This window comes from Oncorhynchus nerka, linkage group LG9a (genome assembly GCF_034236695.1).
Source record: "Oncorhynchus nerka isolate Pitt River linkage group LG9a, Oner_Uvic_2.0, whole genome shotgun sequence".
NCBI classification, from domain to species: Eukaryota; Metazoa; Chordata; class Actinopteri; order Salmoniformes; family Salmonidae; genus Oncorhynchus; species Oncorhynchus nerka.
The window spans coordinates 62,259,423-62,277,611 of record NC_088404.1 but is presented as its reverse complement, the minus strand read 5'-3'; the positions used below and the strand labels follow the sequence as shown (position 1 = coordinate 62,277,611).

At 42.6% G+C, this 18,189-nt stretch overlaps 1 protein-coding gene across 1 annotated transcript in view; it reads left to right on the top strand.

The window, feature by feature from the left end:
- cpt1ab (carnitine palmitoyltransferase 1Ab (liver)) overlaps positions 1-18,189 on the top strand; it is a 74,403-nt gene that overhangs the window by 11,719 nt on the left and 44,495 nt on the right. The window contains 3 exon segments of the mRNA XM_029668819.2: positions 9,797-9,961; positions 13,426-13,568; positions 15,733-15,904. Of these exon segments, the coding sequence (XP_029524679.2) occupies positions 9,821-9,961; positions 13,426-13,568; positions 15,733-15,904 (456 nt within the window). The 5' untranslated portion in view covers positions 9,797-9,820.

Genomic DNA, 18,189 nt, shown 5'->3' with positions numbered 1-18,189 from the left:
TATGTACATATGCACTGTACATATGCACACCATGAACTGTGTGTGTGTGTGTGTGTGTGTGTGTGTGTGTGTGTGTGTGTGTGTGTGTGTGTGTGTGTGTGTGTGTGTGTGTGTGTGTGTGTGTGTGTGTGTGTGTAATGGGAGGCCTGCAACTGTGTCACACAATTCATTATGGAAACTCCCAAGAGGTGATTATTAGGTAGACCGTATGTGTGTGGTTGAGAGAAAGAGAGTAATGAAGACAGAGACTGAGCGGGAGAGAGAGATGATGTTCTGGACCAATTGTATCCTATTTGTTGCCCTCCTCCTCCTCTCTCTCTCTCTCTCTCTCTCTCTCTCTCTCTCTTAGTCTGTTCCTCTAGGTCAGTGAAAGCGAGGGAGCTGATGTGGAGAGTCAGGGCTCAGCAGCAGAAGGCAGGGGGGAAGAGGAGTTAGAGATGATAGGAGGGATAGAGATGTTGAGCGAGGAGGAAGAGAAGGGAGAAGTGGAGGGAGAGGAGAGTGGATGGAGAGAGGAAGAGGAAGAGGGAGAGCACAATCGAGAGGGGAGCCTACATATCCATGGAGTGTGTCTGCCCCAAGTTCCACAGTTTTTTCATTGGATTTTTTCTCTGAATCTTTCTCAATCTAATACTTGTTGCATTTACTAAATCTTATAGGGATTTTTATTTATTTTTTGTCTCTGAACAGTTGTTGTGTTTTGTATGTTTTCTCTTTATCTGTCTATCTGATACTTCTCTGAAGTATCAGGAGTTTTGTCAAAATAAGCTACTCCTACTACCTCTATTTTGTGCAGCAGGTGGGAGCCCCCACCACTGAGATGTCCAAGGTTGATACAGTTATTTCTCTGCTGACTGGGCGGGTGTTGGAATGGGCTACGGCCGTCTGGCAGAGGAGGAGCTGGATTCGTATCAGGAGTTCATGGCTCTGTTCAGAAGTATCTTCGATCATCCATCGGAGGGCAGAGAGGGGGGTGAACGCCTACTCCAATTACGGCAGGAGGACCAGACTGCTGCTGAGTACGCACTCACCTTCCGGACAGTAGCAGCATCCAGCAGATGGAATGAGCCGGCGCTTTGTACGCTCTTCCAAAGAGGTCTGCGTGAGGAGGTTCAGACGGAACTGGTCTGTTGAGACGACAACCTCTCCTTGGACACACTCATCGCGATGGCCATCCATCTGGATAACCTACTTCGGGAGCGTCCCTCTGTGAACACTTTGGATCAGAGCCTGAACCCATGGAGGTAGGGGTCACACGTCTCCCCGAGGCGGAATGACGCAGATGGAGACAGCTGGGGCTATGTCTCTATTGTGGTCAAGGAGGGCACTAGCTCCAGCAGTGTCCGGTACATCCCAACTCAGGATTCGACAAGCGCATAGGAAGGTCACGTGATCTTCCACATGCAGGGGCAGGCGTGAGTATCCACTCTTCATCACTTTCTGCCAAACCCTTTTTGGTGTCGATCACACTAGTTGACTGTCCCTCGTACTGTTTCTACAGCATTAGTGGATTCCGGTTCCGCAGGGATCTGTATTGACCAGACCCTTGCCTCCTCTCTTAACATCACCTCATACTGGCTCTCGTCTCCTTTTCCGGTTCAAGCCCTCGACAATCGGGCATTAGGTTCCGGGACCATCATACACATCACCAGACCACTCACCCTCACCATGGAGTCCATCCATCAGGAGAACATTCCCTTCATCACCAGTGCACCAGCTCACAAGATCATTTTCGGCCTCCCTTAGCTTCAACGCCATAACTCCACCATCTCATGGTCAAGGATGAAAATCACGGGCTAGGCACCCGAATGCTGGAGGACCTGCTTTCCCGTTGCCTGTGGTTCCACGTTGGAGTCCTGTGGTTGCCCTTCAACCCAACATCCTGGAGGTATACCAGGACCTGCTGGAGGTATTTTCTGAAACCTGCGCCACCTCTCTCACTCCTCATGGCCCCTGGGACTGTGCCATCGACCTGCCCCAGTGCAGACGCATCTACCCTCTTTCGGTGGCTGGAACAAAAGCCATGGAGGATACATCCATGAGGCGCTCCAACAAGGTTTCATCTGCATGTCCACTTCTCCTGCGTCTGCAGCCTTCTGCTTCGTGGCCAGGAAGGATGGAGGGTTACGCCCGTGTATTGTTTACGCCCATGTATTGACTACAGAGGACAATGAGATCACCACCAAGTACCGTTACCCTCTGCCGGCAGCTATCGAACAGCTCTGTGGGGCCCGATTCTTAACCAAATTGGACATGCGGAGTGCATACAATCTCATCTGCATCCGGGAGGGGGATGAATGGAAGACAGCTTTTAGCACAATGTCTGGTCACTAGGAGTACTTGGTGATGCCATTTGGCTTAGCCAATGCTCCGTCCATGTTCCAGGCATTCCTCAACGAGGTGTTCTGGGACATGCATGGGCTCCAGGTGGTTGTGTATATCGACAACCTCCTGGTCTACATGACTACCTTGGAGGATCACATCACTCACGTCCGAGTAGTCCTGGAATGCCTCCTGGCTAACCAACTGTTTGTCAAGGCTGAGAAGTGCCAGTTTCATCAGGAGGTTGTCTCCTTCCGAGGCTACCAAATCAGCCTGCAAGGAGTGAAGATGGACATCAAGAAGGTAGATGCGGTCAGGTCATGGCCAGTCCCAACCACCATAAAGGGGTACAACGGTTTTTGGGGTTTCATCAGGAACTTCAGCTCCATTGCCGCTCCTCTCACCGCTCTCCTCAAGGGTGGTCCCCGTAGGTTGATGTGGAGTCCAGCATCTGATGAGGCCTTCGGTATCCTTAAGGGACGTTTGACCGTTTCACACCCAGATCCCACAATATCCTTTGTGGTGGAGGTGGATGCTTCAGAGGTCGGCGTGGAGGCAGTTTTGTCTCAACGACAAGGCAATCCACAAAAATTGTATCCGTGCATATTACTTTAAGAAACTGTCCCCTACAGAGAGGAATTATGACGTCGGCGATTGAGGGCACCAAGGACTCATTCGTCGTCCTCACCGACCATCGGAACCTGTACATGCAGACAGCGAGGAGGCTGAATCTGCGCCAAGCAAGGTGGGGCCTATTATTTACAAGATTTGACTTCACGCTGACCTATCGCCCAGGCTCAAAGAACACCAAAGCCGTTGTCCCATCTCTACAATTCGGGAGAGGATCCTGTCCAGAGTTCACCCATAATCCCTACCTCTCAAGTTGTAGCCTCTGTGGTTTGGGACGTAGATGTTGACATTAGCCAGGCTCTGGAGAGGGAGCCTGCACCCACTACCTGTCCTCCTGAGCACATCTACATTCCCACGGGGATAAGGGATCGGCTGCTGACCTGGGCACACACAGCTGTCGTTGCTGGACATCCAGGTATTTCTCGTACTACTCAATCTATCTCTGAGAAGTAATCGTGGCCTACCTTGGCGCAGGACGTTATTCGCTACGTCAACTCCTGTTCCGTGTATGCTCAAACCAAATCTCCCCCTGCACGCTCCAGCATGGCCACTTCTTCCCCTTCCCATGCCTCAGTATCCCTGGACTCATCTATGCATTGACTTTGTCACTAATCTTGCCTCTTGACGGTTTCACAACCATTTTGGTGGTTGTGGATAGATTTTCCAAATCCTGTTTCTTCCCTCTCTCTGTTCTTCCTTCTGCTCTCCATGTTTCTGAGGCACTATTTCAGCAGGTCTTCTGACATTAAGGACTACCGGAGGACATCGTCTCTGAACGTGGCCCCCAATTCACATTACGGGTATGGAGAGCCTTGGTGGAGAAGCTCGGGGTCACTGTCAGCCTCACTTCCGGGTATAGGCCTCAGTCTAATGGGCAGGTGGAGGGGATGAACCAGGAGCTGGGGAGGTTCCTGAAGAGTCACTGCCAGGACCAGCAGGGAGAGTGGGCCTGATTTCTTCCATGGTTGGAGTACGCCCAAAATTCGTTAATTCACTCCTCCACCGGGCTGGGATCTTTTATTTTATTTAATCTCATGAAACATGGGACCAACATTTGATCTTGCGTTTATATTTTTGTGTAGCTTATATTTTTAAGTGTAGCTTAAAAAATGGACTAGAATTGCAGTAGTGCTGGGTGGTATACCATATTTTACGATATACCGGTATTGATGCATGGACCGGTTAGGGTTTTTACATGACCTATTTACATTTTTTTTTAAATTAAAATGGAAATTAATTACTTAAAAATCATACAATGTGATTTTCTGGATTTTTGTTTTAGTTTCCGTCTCTCATAGTTGAAGTGTACCTATGATTAAAAAAATTACAGACCTCTACATGCTTTGTAAGTAGGAAAACCTGCAAAATCTGCAGTGTATCATATACTTGTTCTCCCCACTGTATATATGTCTATATATGGAAAATATGCATTTAAAAAAATTAACCAATCGATGGGTCGAGTGAACAGACGACTTTCGGTCGATGGGGCAGACACAGAATATGCAAATAATTAATATGTTAGCTACATGAGAAAACAGTTAATGTAAGAGTTAATGTAGCCAAAGATTATAGGGTCCCCTAAAACACTTATTAACACTTTGGTTCCTACCCTGTCACAATAACTCTTCCTGATATTTTCCTGATATTTTCAACACTGTATTCAGAGTGCCCACTATTATATTCTATAGAGTATAGAATTAAAATAATCATTCTATTTCCATGATTCCAACAGTTCAAGCAGACTGTGTTTGTCTGTTGTTGTGACTTAGATGAAGATCTGATCTAATTTTATGAACAATTTATGCAGAAATCCAGGTAATTCCAAAGGTTTCACATAATTTTTCTTGCCACTGTATATACGACAAACCCAGAGATCTGTGATAGTAGATAATATTGTAAAACATACTCCACCAATATGTTTTTGGATAAAAGTTTCATGGCCATGTTAAACTGAAATATAATGCATAGCATAGTACCTCTAGAACTTTAGACCTTACCTGGGTAATGATCTATGCGATTTACAGGTAATAATTAAATGCCTTGGGCCTTGAGTGAACCTGTAAGGATATGTGATGGTAAAAGTGTACATTGTAAAACTACTCAATCATTTACCAACCAGACTGCAAATGAACTGGCATACCTAGCTTTATTAGGCCTGCTTCTCCTCGTACCACTGAGTAGGCTAGTAGTAGGTTTAAACTGAGTTCTATCTAGTGAAATGAGATGTGCCTTCAAATACAGTGCATTTGGAAAGTATTCAGACCCATTGACTTTTTCCACATTGTTTTATGTTACAGCCTCTTTCTAAATTGATTAAATATTTTTTTTAATCATCAATCGACACACAATACCCCATAATAACAAAACAAAAAAAATGGAATTTTTGGGCAAATTTATAAAAAAAAATAAAAAACTGTACCATCTACATAAGTATTCAGATCCTTTACTCAGTACTTTGTTGAAGCACCTTTGGCAGCAGTTATAGCCTCAAGTCTTTTTGGGTATGACGCTACAAGCTTGGCACACCGGTATTTGGGGAGTTTCTCCCATTCCTCTCTGCAGATCCTCTCAAGCTCTGTCAGGTTGGATGGGGAACGTTGCTGCACAGCTCTTTCAGGTCTCTCCAGAGATGTTTGATCAGGTTCAAGTCCGGGCTCTGGCTTGGCCACTGAAGGCCGTTCAGAGACTTGTCCCGAAGCCACTCCTGCATTGTCTTGGCTGTGTGCTTAGGGTCATTGTCCTGATGGAAGGTGAACCTTTGCCCCAGTCTGAGGTCTTGAGCGCTCTGGAGCAGGTTTTCAACAAGGATCTCTCTGTACTTTGCTCTGTTCATCTTTCCCTCCATCCTGACTAGTCTCCCAGTCCCTGCTGCTGAAAAACACCCCCACAGCTTGATGCTGCTACCACCATGCTTCACTGTAGGGATGGTGCCAGGTTTCACCCAGACATGACACTTGGCATTTAGGCCAATCTTGGTTTCATTAGACCAGAGAATCTTGTTTCTCATGGTCTGAGAGTCTTTAAGTGCCTTTTGGCAAACTCCAAGTGGGCTGTCATGTGCCTTTTACTGAGGAATGGCTTCCGTCTGGCCACTCTACCATAAAGGCCTGATTGGTGGAGTGCTGCAGAGATGGTTGTCCTTCAGGAAGGTTTGCCCCATCTCCACAGAGGAACCCTAGAGCTCTTTCAGTGCCCTGACCAAGGCCATTCTCCCCCGATTGCTCAGTTTGGCCAGGTGGGCAGTTCTAGGAAGAGTCTTTGTGGTTCCAAACTTTTTCCATTTAAGATTGATGGGGGCCACTGTGTTATTTTTTTATTTAACTAGACAAGTCAGTTAATAATAATTCTTATTTTCCGCCCTATGGGACTCCCAATCACGGCTTGTTGTGAAACAGCCTGGATTCGAACCAGGGTATCTGTAGTGCAGTGCCTTAGACCGTTGCGCCACTTGGGACCTTCAATGCTACAGAAATGTTTTGGTACCCTTCCCCAGCTCTGTGCCTCGAAACACACCTGTCTCGGAGCTCTATGGACAATTCCTTCAACCTCATGACTTGGTGTTTGCTCTGACATGCACTGTAAAATGTGGGACCTTATATAGACAGGTGTGTGCCTTTCTGAATCATGTCCCATCAATTGAATTTACCACAAGTGGACTCTTCAAGTTGTAGAAACATCTCAAGGATGATCAATGGAAACAGGATACACATGAGCTAAGTTTCAAATCTCACAGCAAAGGGTCTGAATACTTATGTAAATAAGGTATTTCTTTCTTCTATTTCTAGTAAATTTGCAAAATATTCTAAACCTGATCGCATTGTCATTATGGGGTATTGTGTGTAGAAAGCTGAGGAATTTGTATGTATTTAATCCATTTTAGAATAAGGCTGTAATGTAACAAAATGTGGAAAAAGTCAAGGGTTCTGAATACTTTCCAAAGGCACTGTAGTCTTCTAGACTGAGATTCCACCTCTTGTTGGGGATTAAAAAGAGTGAGGCTGTGTCTCAAATAGGCTTTATTCCCTATTGGGCACCTACAGGGGTCTGGTCAAAAGTAGGTCATCAGGGTTCCCCAACTGACTGAGACTGAGATTCCACCCATGGGCAAATCAACTCCAAGTGATTTACGTTTCGGGTGGACCATTTAGACATTACAGCACTTTTTGTACAGAGTCCCACCATTTTAGTGGACCAAAGGTTCCATATTCCTAGCGCAGAATGACTACATAAAGCTTGTGACTCTACAAACTTCTTGGATGCATTTGCTGTTTGTTTTAAGTGTGCTTCAGATTCTTTTGTGCTCAATTGAAATTAATGGTAAATAATGTATTGTGTTATTTTGGAGTCACTTTTATTGTAAATAAGAATAGGACATGTTGCTAAACACTTCTATATTGTGAATGCTACCATGATTATGGACAGTCCTGAATTAATCATGAATAATGATGAATGAGAAGGTTAGACGCAGAAATATCATACCCCTAAGACATTCTAAGCTCTCATCATTGCAATAACAGGGGAGGTTAGTATTTGTTTGGGGGGGGACTATGTACACAAAGTGCTCCCAAACCATCTCAATTAGGTTGAGGTTTGGTGATTGTGGAGGCCAGGTCGTCTGATGCAGCGCTCCATCACTCTCCTTCTTGGTTAAATAGCCCTTACACAGCCTGGAGGTGTGTTTTGGGTCATTGTCCTGTTGAAAAACAAATTATTGTCCCACTAAGCGCAAACCAGATGGGTTGGCATATCGCTGCAGAATGCTGTGGTAGCCATGCTTGTTAAGTGTATCTTGAATTCTAAATAAATCACTGACAGTGTCACCAGCAAAGCACTCCCACACCATCACACCTTCTCCGTGCTTCACGGTGGGAACCACACAATGCGGAGATCATCCGTTCACCTACTCTGCGTCTCACAAAGACACGTCGGTTAGATCCAAAATATCAAATTTGGACATTACAGCACTTTGGAATAGTAGGCTAGTTACCACTTATTGGAAACAACCCATCAATGTTTAGTCCAATAAGCATAGCCTACCTCTATTCAGTGGGAGGCTTATTTCGCTGGAATAGGTCCTATTGGTTTACATATTGGAATTTGGCTGACTGTTGAAGAATGTCCCCATTTGATTTCTAGGAAATAGGGAAAGAAGCAAAGTGTGAATGTTTCTGCAGTGCTGATGCACTTAGAATGGTCTGGATAGTTGGATAGTCCAGACTCGTCAAGCTCAGTGTTTTACTGAGAGAAGAGCCGAGTCGTGTTCATTAGGCTCCAAGAGGAAGAAAACTGGGACTATCTGTACTTGTCCAATACAAAACACTCCTTTTCGTTTTCCATTGCAAAACTTTGAAATAGTTCTGTTCCATGACTTAAATGAACAGGACCCTGTAGATTGGTATTTTCTGTTTTTTCCCCCACCCCTGGTTGCAGAGCACTGTAGAACCGATTATCATTAACTGATGGCATAAGCGTTTATGAAATGCATATGGGTTATGAAGTCTTTATCTAGGTACCTTTTACTTTTAAATAACATTTTACAGTATTTTATAAATAAATTTGAAATTAAACTGCACTTGTCTTTACGCTAAGCTAGCTACAAGTAAAGAGATGTGTAACGGTTTTCTTCTGGGGAAAGAGAGGCGGACCAAAATGCAGCGTCGTTAGTTTTGTACATCTTTAATAAAGCTGAAAGTACAACAATCTACAAAACAAGAAACATACCAAAACAGTCCTCTCTGGTGCCACAAAGACAGGAACAATCACCCACAAGAGACCTAAAGAATATGGCTGCCTAAATATGGTTCCCAATCAGAGACAACGATAAACACCTGCCTCTGATTGAGAACCACTCTAGGCAACCATAGACTTACCTAGAGTACTACTCTAACCACAATCCCATAACTATAAACAACCCCAGACAAAACCACATAAATCCCCATGTCACACCCTGGCCTAACCAAAATAATAAGGAAAACACAGAATACTAAGGCCAGGGCGTGACAAGATGAGACTGACCTTGAGACGATCTTTCCCTGACCATGTCATGACCTTAGTAACAAAGGTCCCCCTTGTAAAAACCCCTGGCTCCAGGTCATCTACAAGTCTCTGCTAGGTAAAGCCCCGCCTTATCTCAGCTCACTGGTCACCATAGCAGCACCCACCCGTAGCACGCGCTCCAGCAGGTATAGCTCACTGGTCACTCCCAAAGCCAATTCTTCCTTTGGCCGCCTCTCCTTCCAGTTCTCTGCTGCCAATGACTGGAATGAACTGCAAAAATCTCTGAAGACTCTTACCTCCCTCACTAGCTTTAAGCACCAGTTGTCAGAGCAGCTCACAGATCACTGCACCTGTACATACTGTAGCTCATCTGTAAATATCCCATCCAATCTACCTCATCCCGTACTGTATTTATGTATTCATCTTGCTCCTTTGCACCCCAGTATCTCTACTTGCACATTAATCTTCTGCACACCCTACCATTCCAGTGTTGAATTACTATATTGTAATTACTTCGCCACCATGGCCTATTTATTGCCTTTACCTCCCTTAACTTACCTCATTTGCACATGCTGTTTATAGATGTTTCTGTATTATTGATTGTACGTTTGTTTATTCCATGTGTAACTCTGTGTTGTTGTATGTGTCGAACTGCTTTGCTTTATCTTGGCCAGGTCGCAGTTGTAAATGAGAACTTGTTCTCAACTAGCCTACTTGGTTAAATAAAGGTGAAATAAAAAATAAATAAAAGAGGTCTTCTAACCTCAATGGTACTTCCAGGTTAAATAAAAGGGAAAAATAACTAATCCTATCGATGTGTCATGTCCCCTCCTCCCTCTCTCCTCAGTGACCCTGTACAGCAGCAGTCACCATGGCAGAAGCTCACCAGGCCGTGGCCTTTCAGTTCACTGTCGGGCCTGATGGCATTGACATGCAGCTGTGCCATGAGGCCCTGCGCCAGATATACCTCTCAGGCAAGCACTCCTGGAAGAAGAGGTTCATACGCTTCAAGGTGAGAGTGCGCAATTAACTAATTAGCCAATTCAGGCTAATCAGGGCTCACGACTAACTTTTTCCCCAGGTGGGGAATGCCACTTTCCATGCCATTTTCTCAAAAATGTAGTCACTCCATCACGTGATAAGAGAACATTTGTAATAAAGTCATTACAGTGCTACTGAGTTTGTGTGATTCGATAAAAATAAAATTGTTTCATCAAATATGTCCAAGCAGGAATGCATGACACAATATATTTTGATGTGCAACCTAAACCAGATTGTCATGAATTGTGGGTTGACAATTAGTATTTTGTTGGTATATTTTACTCTCAAAATAGGGCCCATGAATTTATGAGATATTTTGTAGATAGATAGATAAATAGATAGATAGATAGATATATTCAGTAGAGATTGATATATTTTTTGTGTATTAATATCACCATCTGAGAAAGTGGAAACTTAAAACGCATTAGCTAGATCACTAAATATAATATTCTGCTGGTTAGCAATGTAATTGATTCATTTAACAGTACATTTAAGGTCCTAAAAACACTTGGCAGCACACTACCCAATGATGTCTATATAGGCCTATGCAATCACCACGAATGGCAGATGCGCGCTTCTGCGTTCCGTATACAGTATATCAATGCCATATGCTACCACTTGGGTAAAAAATGGTGCTATAACACTCAACATTGAGAGATGAGAAGAAAATGGAATCTATGGGAACTTTGGTATTTGATACTTGAATAACTTTAAAAAATATATATATTCATCTATAGTATAAAAATGTGATATCTGTATCCATATTGACCTTGAGTTTCTAGTGGATAGACCATATGGTTTAAGAGAAAATACACTATTTACTGAAAAAAGCATCTAATCAACAATGGCATTATTTGAAATGAACTCTGCAACTCTTCCAACTATTGACTTTTTTCACAACTGCCACTAGTTTGGTGCTAAAACAAAGAAATAGTAAAATAAATAAAAGTGTGTAAAAAATAAATAATATTAAGGATATTTCATGCAGAAACCCTCATACTGTATTAAACGCCAATGGTATTTTCTAAGTTGATGGTTTATAATTAGAATAATTTTTTACAGCTGTCATTAGAGTTTTTATTTTAAAATCATATTTGCTTATTTTATATATTTTACATGTGATAAGGCCACACAGAGGGCAAGCAATAATTACAGACACCTCTGATAATCCGAAGTACCCCAAAGGTGCCACCAGACGTCTTCTGATAAATTACATAAAGTACTTGAAAGTTACCAAAATTCTGGTAGTTTACTGGTAAAATTCAGAAGTTTCCAGTAATATACCCTCCCTTTGCAACCCTATGCTTACCTGTTCCCGAAAAAACAGGAAACAGTTAAGCCTAAGGACTTTTTGCCGTAAATCCGCATTCTAGGGGGCCATTGCAATCAATATTGGGGAAAGAGGGTACCTAGTCAATCTGGGAGGTCTGGAGGGCTGCCTTAATCTACTTCCACGTCATCAGTGCCAAGGGAGAAGTTGTTGGGGTTTAACTGCCTTGTTCAAGGGCAGAACAGCAGATTTTTCAACCTTGCTGGCTCGGGAATTCGAACCAGCGTCCTTTCAGTTGCTGGCCCAACGCTCTTAATCGCTAGGCTAACTGCGAGAGGAAGTGAGAGTGGCTCGCTTGCCAGTGAAACAGGCAAAGAGACAGGGCAGACACTTCCATTGCAAGAATCAGGATATTGCACTTCACTGTTTGCTCAAGTCACGGTTTTACCCGCTCAAGAAAAATTATGTTTTGAGTCAAGTGATTACCTAGAATTTGCAGCCTTCACTGATGCCACCATGTAACTCATACATCCTAGTCAAAGGGATGTAAAATGCGACTAAATGGTCACACCCTGGAGCCCTGGGCCTAATTAATCACTCACTCACTCACTCACTCACTCACTCACTCACTCACTCACTCACTCACTAACTGCTTGATGATTGATAGTGAGTGTAACTGACTGTAATGGGAGAAATTCAGCCTCATGACAAATGGAAAGGAATAAGTGACAGGCCTAGTATGAAATAAATCATTAAGAGGCTGTAAATTGACTGTTTGCTGACCCTTGGTTTAATCTTTATCTTTATTATTTATTAATCTTTATTAGTTTGAGATACAGCAATAGTTATCTTTGTCAACTTACTACTGAACCGTAATGGCCCACACATAAGTACATGTCAGTGTTAGTGGATGTTTCCATTCTTTACAGTATGCGGGCGTTTCAACCTTTTCCGTTTGCAAAGCACACTCTTGAGTTATTAAAAACCCACTCTCTACATAGCAGGCTACAAAGTTTGCTGTGTAATGTTGAATGTGATAATGCTGAATTGTATTTACAGTTGAAGTCGGAAGTTTACATACACTTACGTTGGAATCATTAATACTTTTCAACCACTCCACAAATTTCTTGTTAACAAACTATAGTTTTGGCAAGCCGGTTAGGACATCAACTTTGTGCTTGACACAAGTCATTTTTCCAACAATTGTTTACAGACAGATTATTTCACTTATAATTCACTGTATCACAATTCCAGTGGGTCAGAAGTATACATACACTAAGTTGAATGTGGGGCTGCAGGGTAGCCTAGTGGTTAGAGTGTTGGACTAGTAACCGGAAGGTTGCAAGTTCAAATCCCTGAGCTGACAAGGTACAAATATGTCGTTCTGCCCCTGAACAGGCAGTTAACCCACTGTTCCTAGGCCATCATTGAAAATAAGAATTTGTTCTTAACTGACTTGCTTAGTTAAATAAAATAAAATAAAAAACAGCTTGGAAAATTATGTCAAGTTTCTGGGTAATTGAGTAGCTTCTGGGTAATTGACATAATTTGAGTCAATTGGAGGTGTACTTGTGGATGTATTGTAAGGCCTATCTTCAAACTCAGTGCCTCTTTGCTTGACCATGGGAAAATCAAAAGAAATCAGCCAAGACCTCAGAAAAACATTTGTAGACCTCCACAAGTCTGGTTCATCCTTGGGAGCAATTTCCAAACGCCTGTAGGTACCACGTTCATCTGTACAAACAATAGGGACCACGGGACCATGGGACCACACAGCCGTCACACCGCTCAGGAAGGAGATGCGTTCTGTCTCCTAGAGATGAATGTACTTTGGTGCAAAAAGTACAAATCAATCAAAGCTGAACAAATTGTGAAAAACTGTTTTTGTTTTTGGTTAAGGTGTATGTACACTTCTGACTTCAACGCTATGTTGCCCATTTTTACTTGATTCGAGATCTGTTTGCCAAACCTCATGCCAACAACAACCATAGTTGACTACATATAGCACAAACAGATCTGGGTCCAGGCTTCTTTTAACCAGGATAAGCTTATACAGTAGTTCCCTTCGGCCCCAATGTAAATGTGATTTTATGCCAATGAAATGCTCTTTGTTCTCCCCTACCCTACCGCCCTTTTAATCCTGCCTATATTCCTTCCCTGCATAGAACGGGGTCATGACAGGCGTGTACCCAGGCAGCCCGTCTGGGTTTCTGGTGGTGGTGGTGAGTTACATGTCGGGCACTAAATATGCCCAACTTGACCCCTCCCTGGGACTCATCACCAAACTGGGCACCCACATACCCATCAGGTAATGATAGTAGTAGGGCACTACCATCTAATAATAACCCTGTCCATCATCCAAATCACTGTGTCTGTTTTCAAGGACAGATGTCTCTACGTAACACTTTCTCAACCACCCCAGCTGTCAAAACTGGGTGAAATGATGTTGTTACAACCAGAAACTAGTTCAAATGACGTTATTATGATGTAATTTCAACCATTTTTTTGCCTGCTGGGACTATGAACTCTATGAACCACCATGTTTGGTTCTAAGCACCAAACATGGTGCTTAGAACACTAGATTTGTGTGTTTGATTCCCACATGGTCCACAAACTGAATATATTCTAACACACACACACACAATTTAACAAATTCATTCATCATCAAGAGACATGTGTGTTAGTCAGTGCTGAGCTAGCCAAAAAGCTCTCTAGGAGTAGTGTTGGGGACCACTGTGTCAGAGAGATATTCACCTGTCTCACCATTTTCACAACCAAGAGTGCATGTACTCACCCAGTTCCCATGTTGGTGACATCTCCCTCGTGTCAGAGTTGAGTCCAGTGGTCCAAAAATATTGTAAAACCCCCGATATGGTTCACCTATAGATCTGACATCCATAGTCACACACTGAACATTTATTGTGTTTGCATAACATTGTGCTAAGTTTGTCACAGTACAGTACAGTATCACAATACTTGGTTTTCCATGACAAAAAAATAAAACAAGAAGCAGATTTAACTATGGTCCTTTTGAAAACCTGTTTTATACCAAATATTTTGTGCTATAGCTTAGAAAGTAAACAAATACATTTGGGTGACAGCATAAAACTGTTAGTTTTCAACATTAGGACTGTTTTACTTCAATCCGCTTCATTTTTTGTTTCCTTGCCGTGATATAACTTTCGTGATACTCAGTGTCATCTATTTTGACAACATTACATTATGTATTTTTTTTCTTCAACACTTGCATGTATGTGTCTTGCTGTTCTTGTTCTGATAAATAGTATAATAAATTATCTATAAGATGCTTAGCCTTCTTAAAGATAGGCCTACAGGGCAGTATTGAGATAAGGTGTACATAGCGCAAGCTTTCGTCATTTACAAATTGTCTTGTTATAATGCATATAAAAACAATTCACGCTGTACATGGGCCCATGGTGCGCCCATCATGATAGGTTCCTTGGAAATATTATGTTACCTGGTTTAGCGGTGATTGGTATTTTGATTGATTTCAGTGAATTTCATTTTATTGTGTATAACCCACCGCCTATTGTAAAACTTTAAAGGATTTAGCAGGTAATCTAGATATTCTGTGTGCCAAAATCTCCTTCCAACTCCTTATCAACAACTGTTACCCCATGAAACACCTAGCTGTTATAGGGAAGCAAGATCTCAAGCCTAATTTATTCCACTACAGATAAAATGTATCATCTTCATCAATCATATTATTGAAATTAGATTTTCACTCTGGACAGATTTGAAACATGGTAATTTTTAGGCGGTTTCATAGCCTAAATATTGCCTGATGTTGTCATGTCTGCAGGTGCATGTTTATTTTGACCATCAATTAGACTATTCACTTAGCAATGCCCTCCAACCAATGGATGTTAAGGGTTCCACACCCAGGGCTCCATGACCCCTCCTCTTTAATCCTTGTGTCGTTGTCACGTGCAGAGGACAATTTATCACATGCATTAGTGCTTTGATATTTGACCTTCTCTCTTTCTCTATTTTTCTCTCTCTATTTCTCTCCATTTATCTCTGTATTTCTCTTATCTCTCTCTTTTACTCTCTTTCTCTCTCTCTCTCTCTAGTGGGTATATAAGGTTGTGTTCATTAGAATTCACGTAACGAAAATTAATATTTCTTATTGGACAACTCTTATTGGAGTGCCTCCCTGTTTCACTATGTTTCTGACCATTTCCTTCCGTTTCATGCCAACTGAACACGGATACTGGTTGTACAGAACCATGTCAGGCAGCTTCTGACCCTGTCTCAATTCAATATAATTCAATTCAAAGGCTTTATTGTTATGGAAAATGTTAGCACATATATTGCAAAAGAAAGCTTATAGAAACATGAAATCTTTGTTGACGGAAATACATAATAAGAAACATATAATACTCAATGAACAATAGTGATTAACAGACAACACTGTAATGATGTCTCTCTCTCTCTCTCTACCTGTGCAGTCCGTACATGTCGGAGGACAGCCAGCGGGTGGTGGGTGGGGTGCTGGTGGGCACAGGCCTGTGGGTCACCATCATCTTCATCATGAGGAATGCCCTCAAGTGCCTGCTGTCGTGGCACGGCTGGATGTACAACCGCCACGGATCTGTCTCCTGGGGCACTCGACTCTGGATAGTGAGTTACAGTTACTATGTCATCAATGCACACATGGGCCCTCTGGAACTGTGGTTTGTCTGAAATGTTCAGAACTATACTAGGCACATAATTGTTACTTGTTGAGGTGTTTCATCACAAATAGTCTAGTTACGTTTGAGTCAGGTGTAGGTACCTTAGATACCAAATAAATACCTTCACTATGTTCCATTTGAACCCATCTAGGCCTAAGCTTTGATTCTCTGTGCAGTAAACCTTTGTTAAAACGTTGACATTCCTTCTAAGTCTTACTTGTTTTGATTCTTGAGAACTAGGAAGGTTTGCTGTTAGAATAGATCACATCAAGAACCCAACTAGCTTCTGCTTTACATTTTTTTTTTTTTTTCATTTTACCCACTTTTTTGATCTTGTCCCATCGCTGCAACTCCCCAACGGGCTCAGGAGAGGCGAAGATTGAGTCACGCGTCCGCCATACCGCGCTTCTTAACACCAGCCCGCTTAAACCGGAAGCCAGCTGTACCAATGTGGCAGAAGAAACACTGTTCAACTCACGACCGAGGTCAGCTTGTAGGCGGCCAACCTGCCACAAAGAGTCGCTAGAGCGCGATGAGCCAAGTAAAGGCCTCCCCTAACCCGGACGATGCTGGGCCAATTGTGCGCCGCCCAATGGGACTCCCGACTACAGGCGGTTCTGACACAGCCTGCGATCAAACCCGGGACTGTAGTGACGCCTCAAGTACTGCGATGAAGTGCAGTAGACCGCTGCACCACTCGGGAGGCCGCTTTGCCACTTTTCTACCTCATACTAGTTATCTCGAGCACCATAAGTTTCTACATACAGCACTTGTCAAAATTTTTGACACACCTACTCATTCAAGTGTTTTTCTTTATTTGTTACTATTTTCTACATTATGGAATAATAGTGAAGACATCAACACAATGAAATAACACATATGGAATCATGTAGTAACAAAAAAGGGGTTAAACAAATCAACATTGATTTTATATTTGAGATTCTTAAAAGTAGCCACCCTTTGCCACAGGATGACAGCTTTGTTCACTCTTGTCATTCTCTCAACCAGCTTCATGAGGTAGTCACCTGGAATGCATTTCAATTAACAGGTGTGACTTGTTAAAAGTTCATTTGTGGAATTTATTTTCTTCTTCATGCGTTTGTGCCACTACTAAAGGACAACAGTAAGAAGAAGAGACTTGCTTGGGCCAAGAAACACGAGCAATGGACATTAGAACGGTGGAAATCAGTCCTTTGGTCTGATGAGTCCAAATTTTAGATTTTTGGTTCCAACCGCTGTGTCTTTCTGAGATGCAGAGTAGGTGAACAGATGATCTCCGCATGTGTAGTTCCCAGCGTGAAGCATGGAGGAGGAGGAGGTGTGATGGTGTGGGGGTGCTTTGCTGGTGACATTGTCTGTGATTTATTTTGAATTCAAGGCACACTTAACCAGCATGGCTACCACAGCATTCTGCAGCGATACGCCATCCCATCTGGTTTGCGTTTAGTGGGACTATCATTTGTTTTTCAACAGGACAATGACCCAAAATACACCTACAGGCTGTGTAAGGGCTATTTGACCAAGAAGGAGAGTGATGGAGTGCTGCATCAGATGACCTGGCCTCCACAATCACCCGACCTCAACCCAATTGAGATGGTTTGGGATGAGTTGGACAACAGAGTGAAGGAAAAGCAGCCAACAAGACTGTTGGAAAATCATTCCAGGTGAAGCTGGTTGAGAGAATGCCAAGAGTGTGCAAACCTGTCATCAAGGCAAAGGGTGGCTACTTTAAAGAATATAACATATAACATATATTATTGGTAACTACATGATTCTATATGTGTTATTTCATAGTCTTCACTATTATTCTACAATGTAGAAAATAGCAAAAATAAGGAAAAACCCTTGAATGAGAAGGTGTGTCCAACCTTTTGACATGTACTGTATGAATATGAGCTTAAAAAGTGGTGAAGTGCACCTTTAATTGCTATCGTGTCTTCACACACTTCTGAGTATGAATCATGTCATTTCTATGCTGTCCAAACACACTGCTGCGTATTAGTCATGCCTTTTAACCTTTGTTTCCTTCTGCTGTAGCTAAATGTGTTCTAACGTACATTGGTCTCAACAGTCTAACATCAAACCACACATGCCTAGAGATGCATTGTAAAGTTTTCTGCTAGAGCAGTAGTAAAGAGTCGATCCATAATTTAAAAAGAACACTTGATTTGCTATAAAACTAAAAGTGATGAGGCTGGAGGAACGTAACCAGTCTCAAATTCATGAGTATAG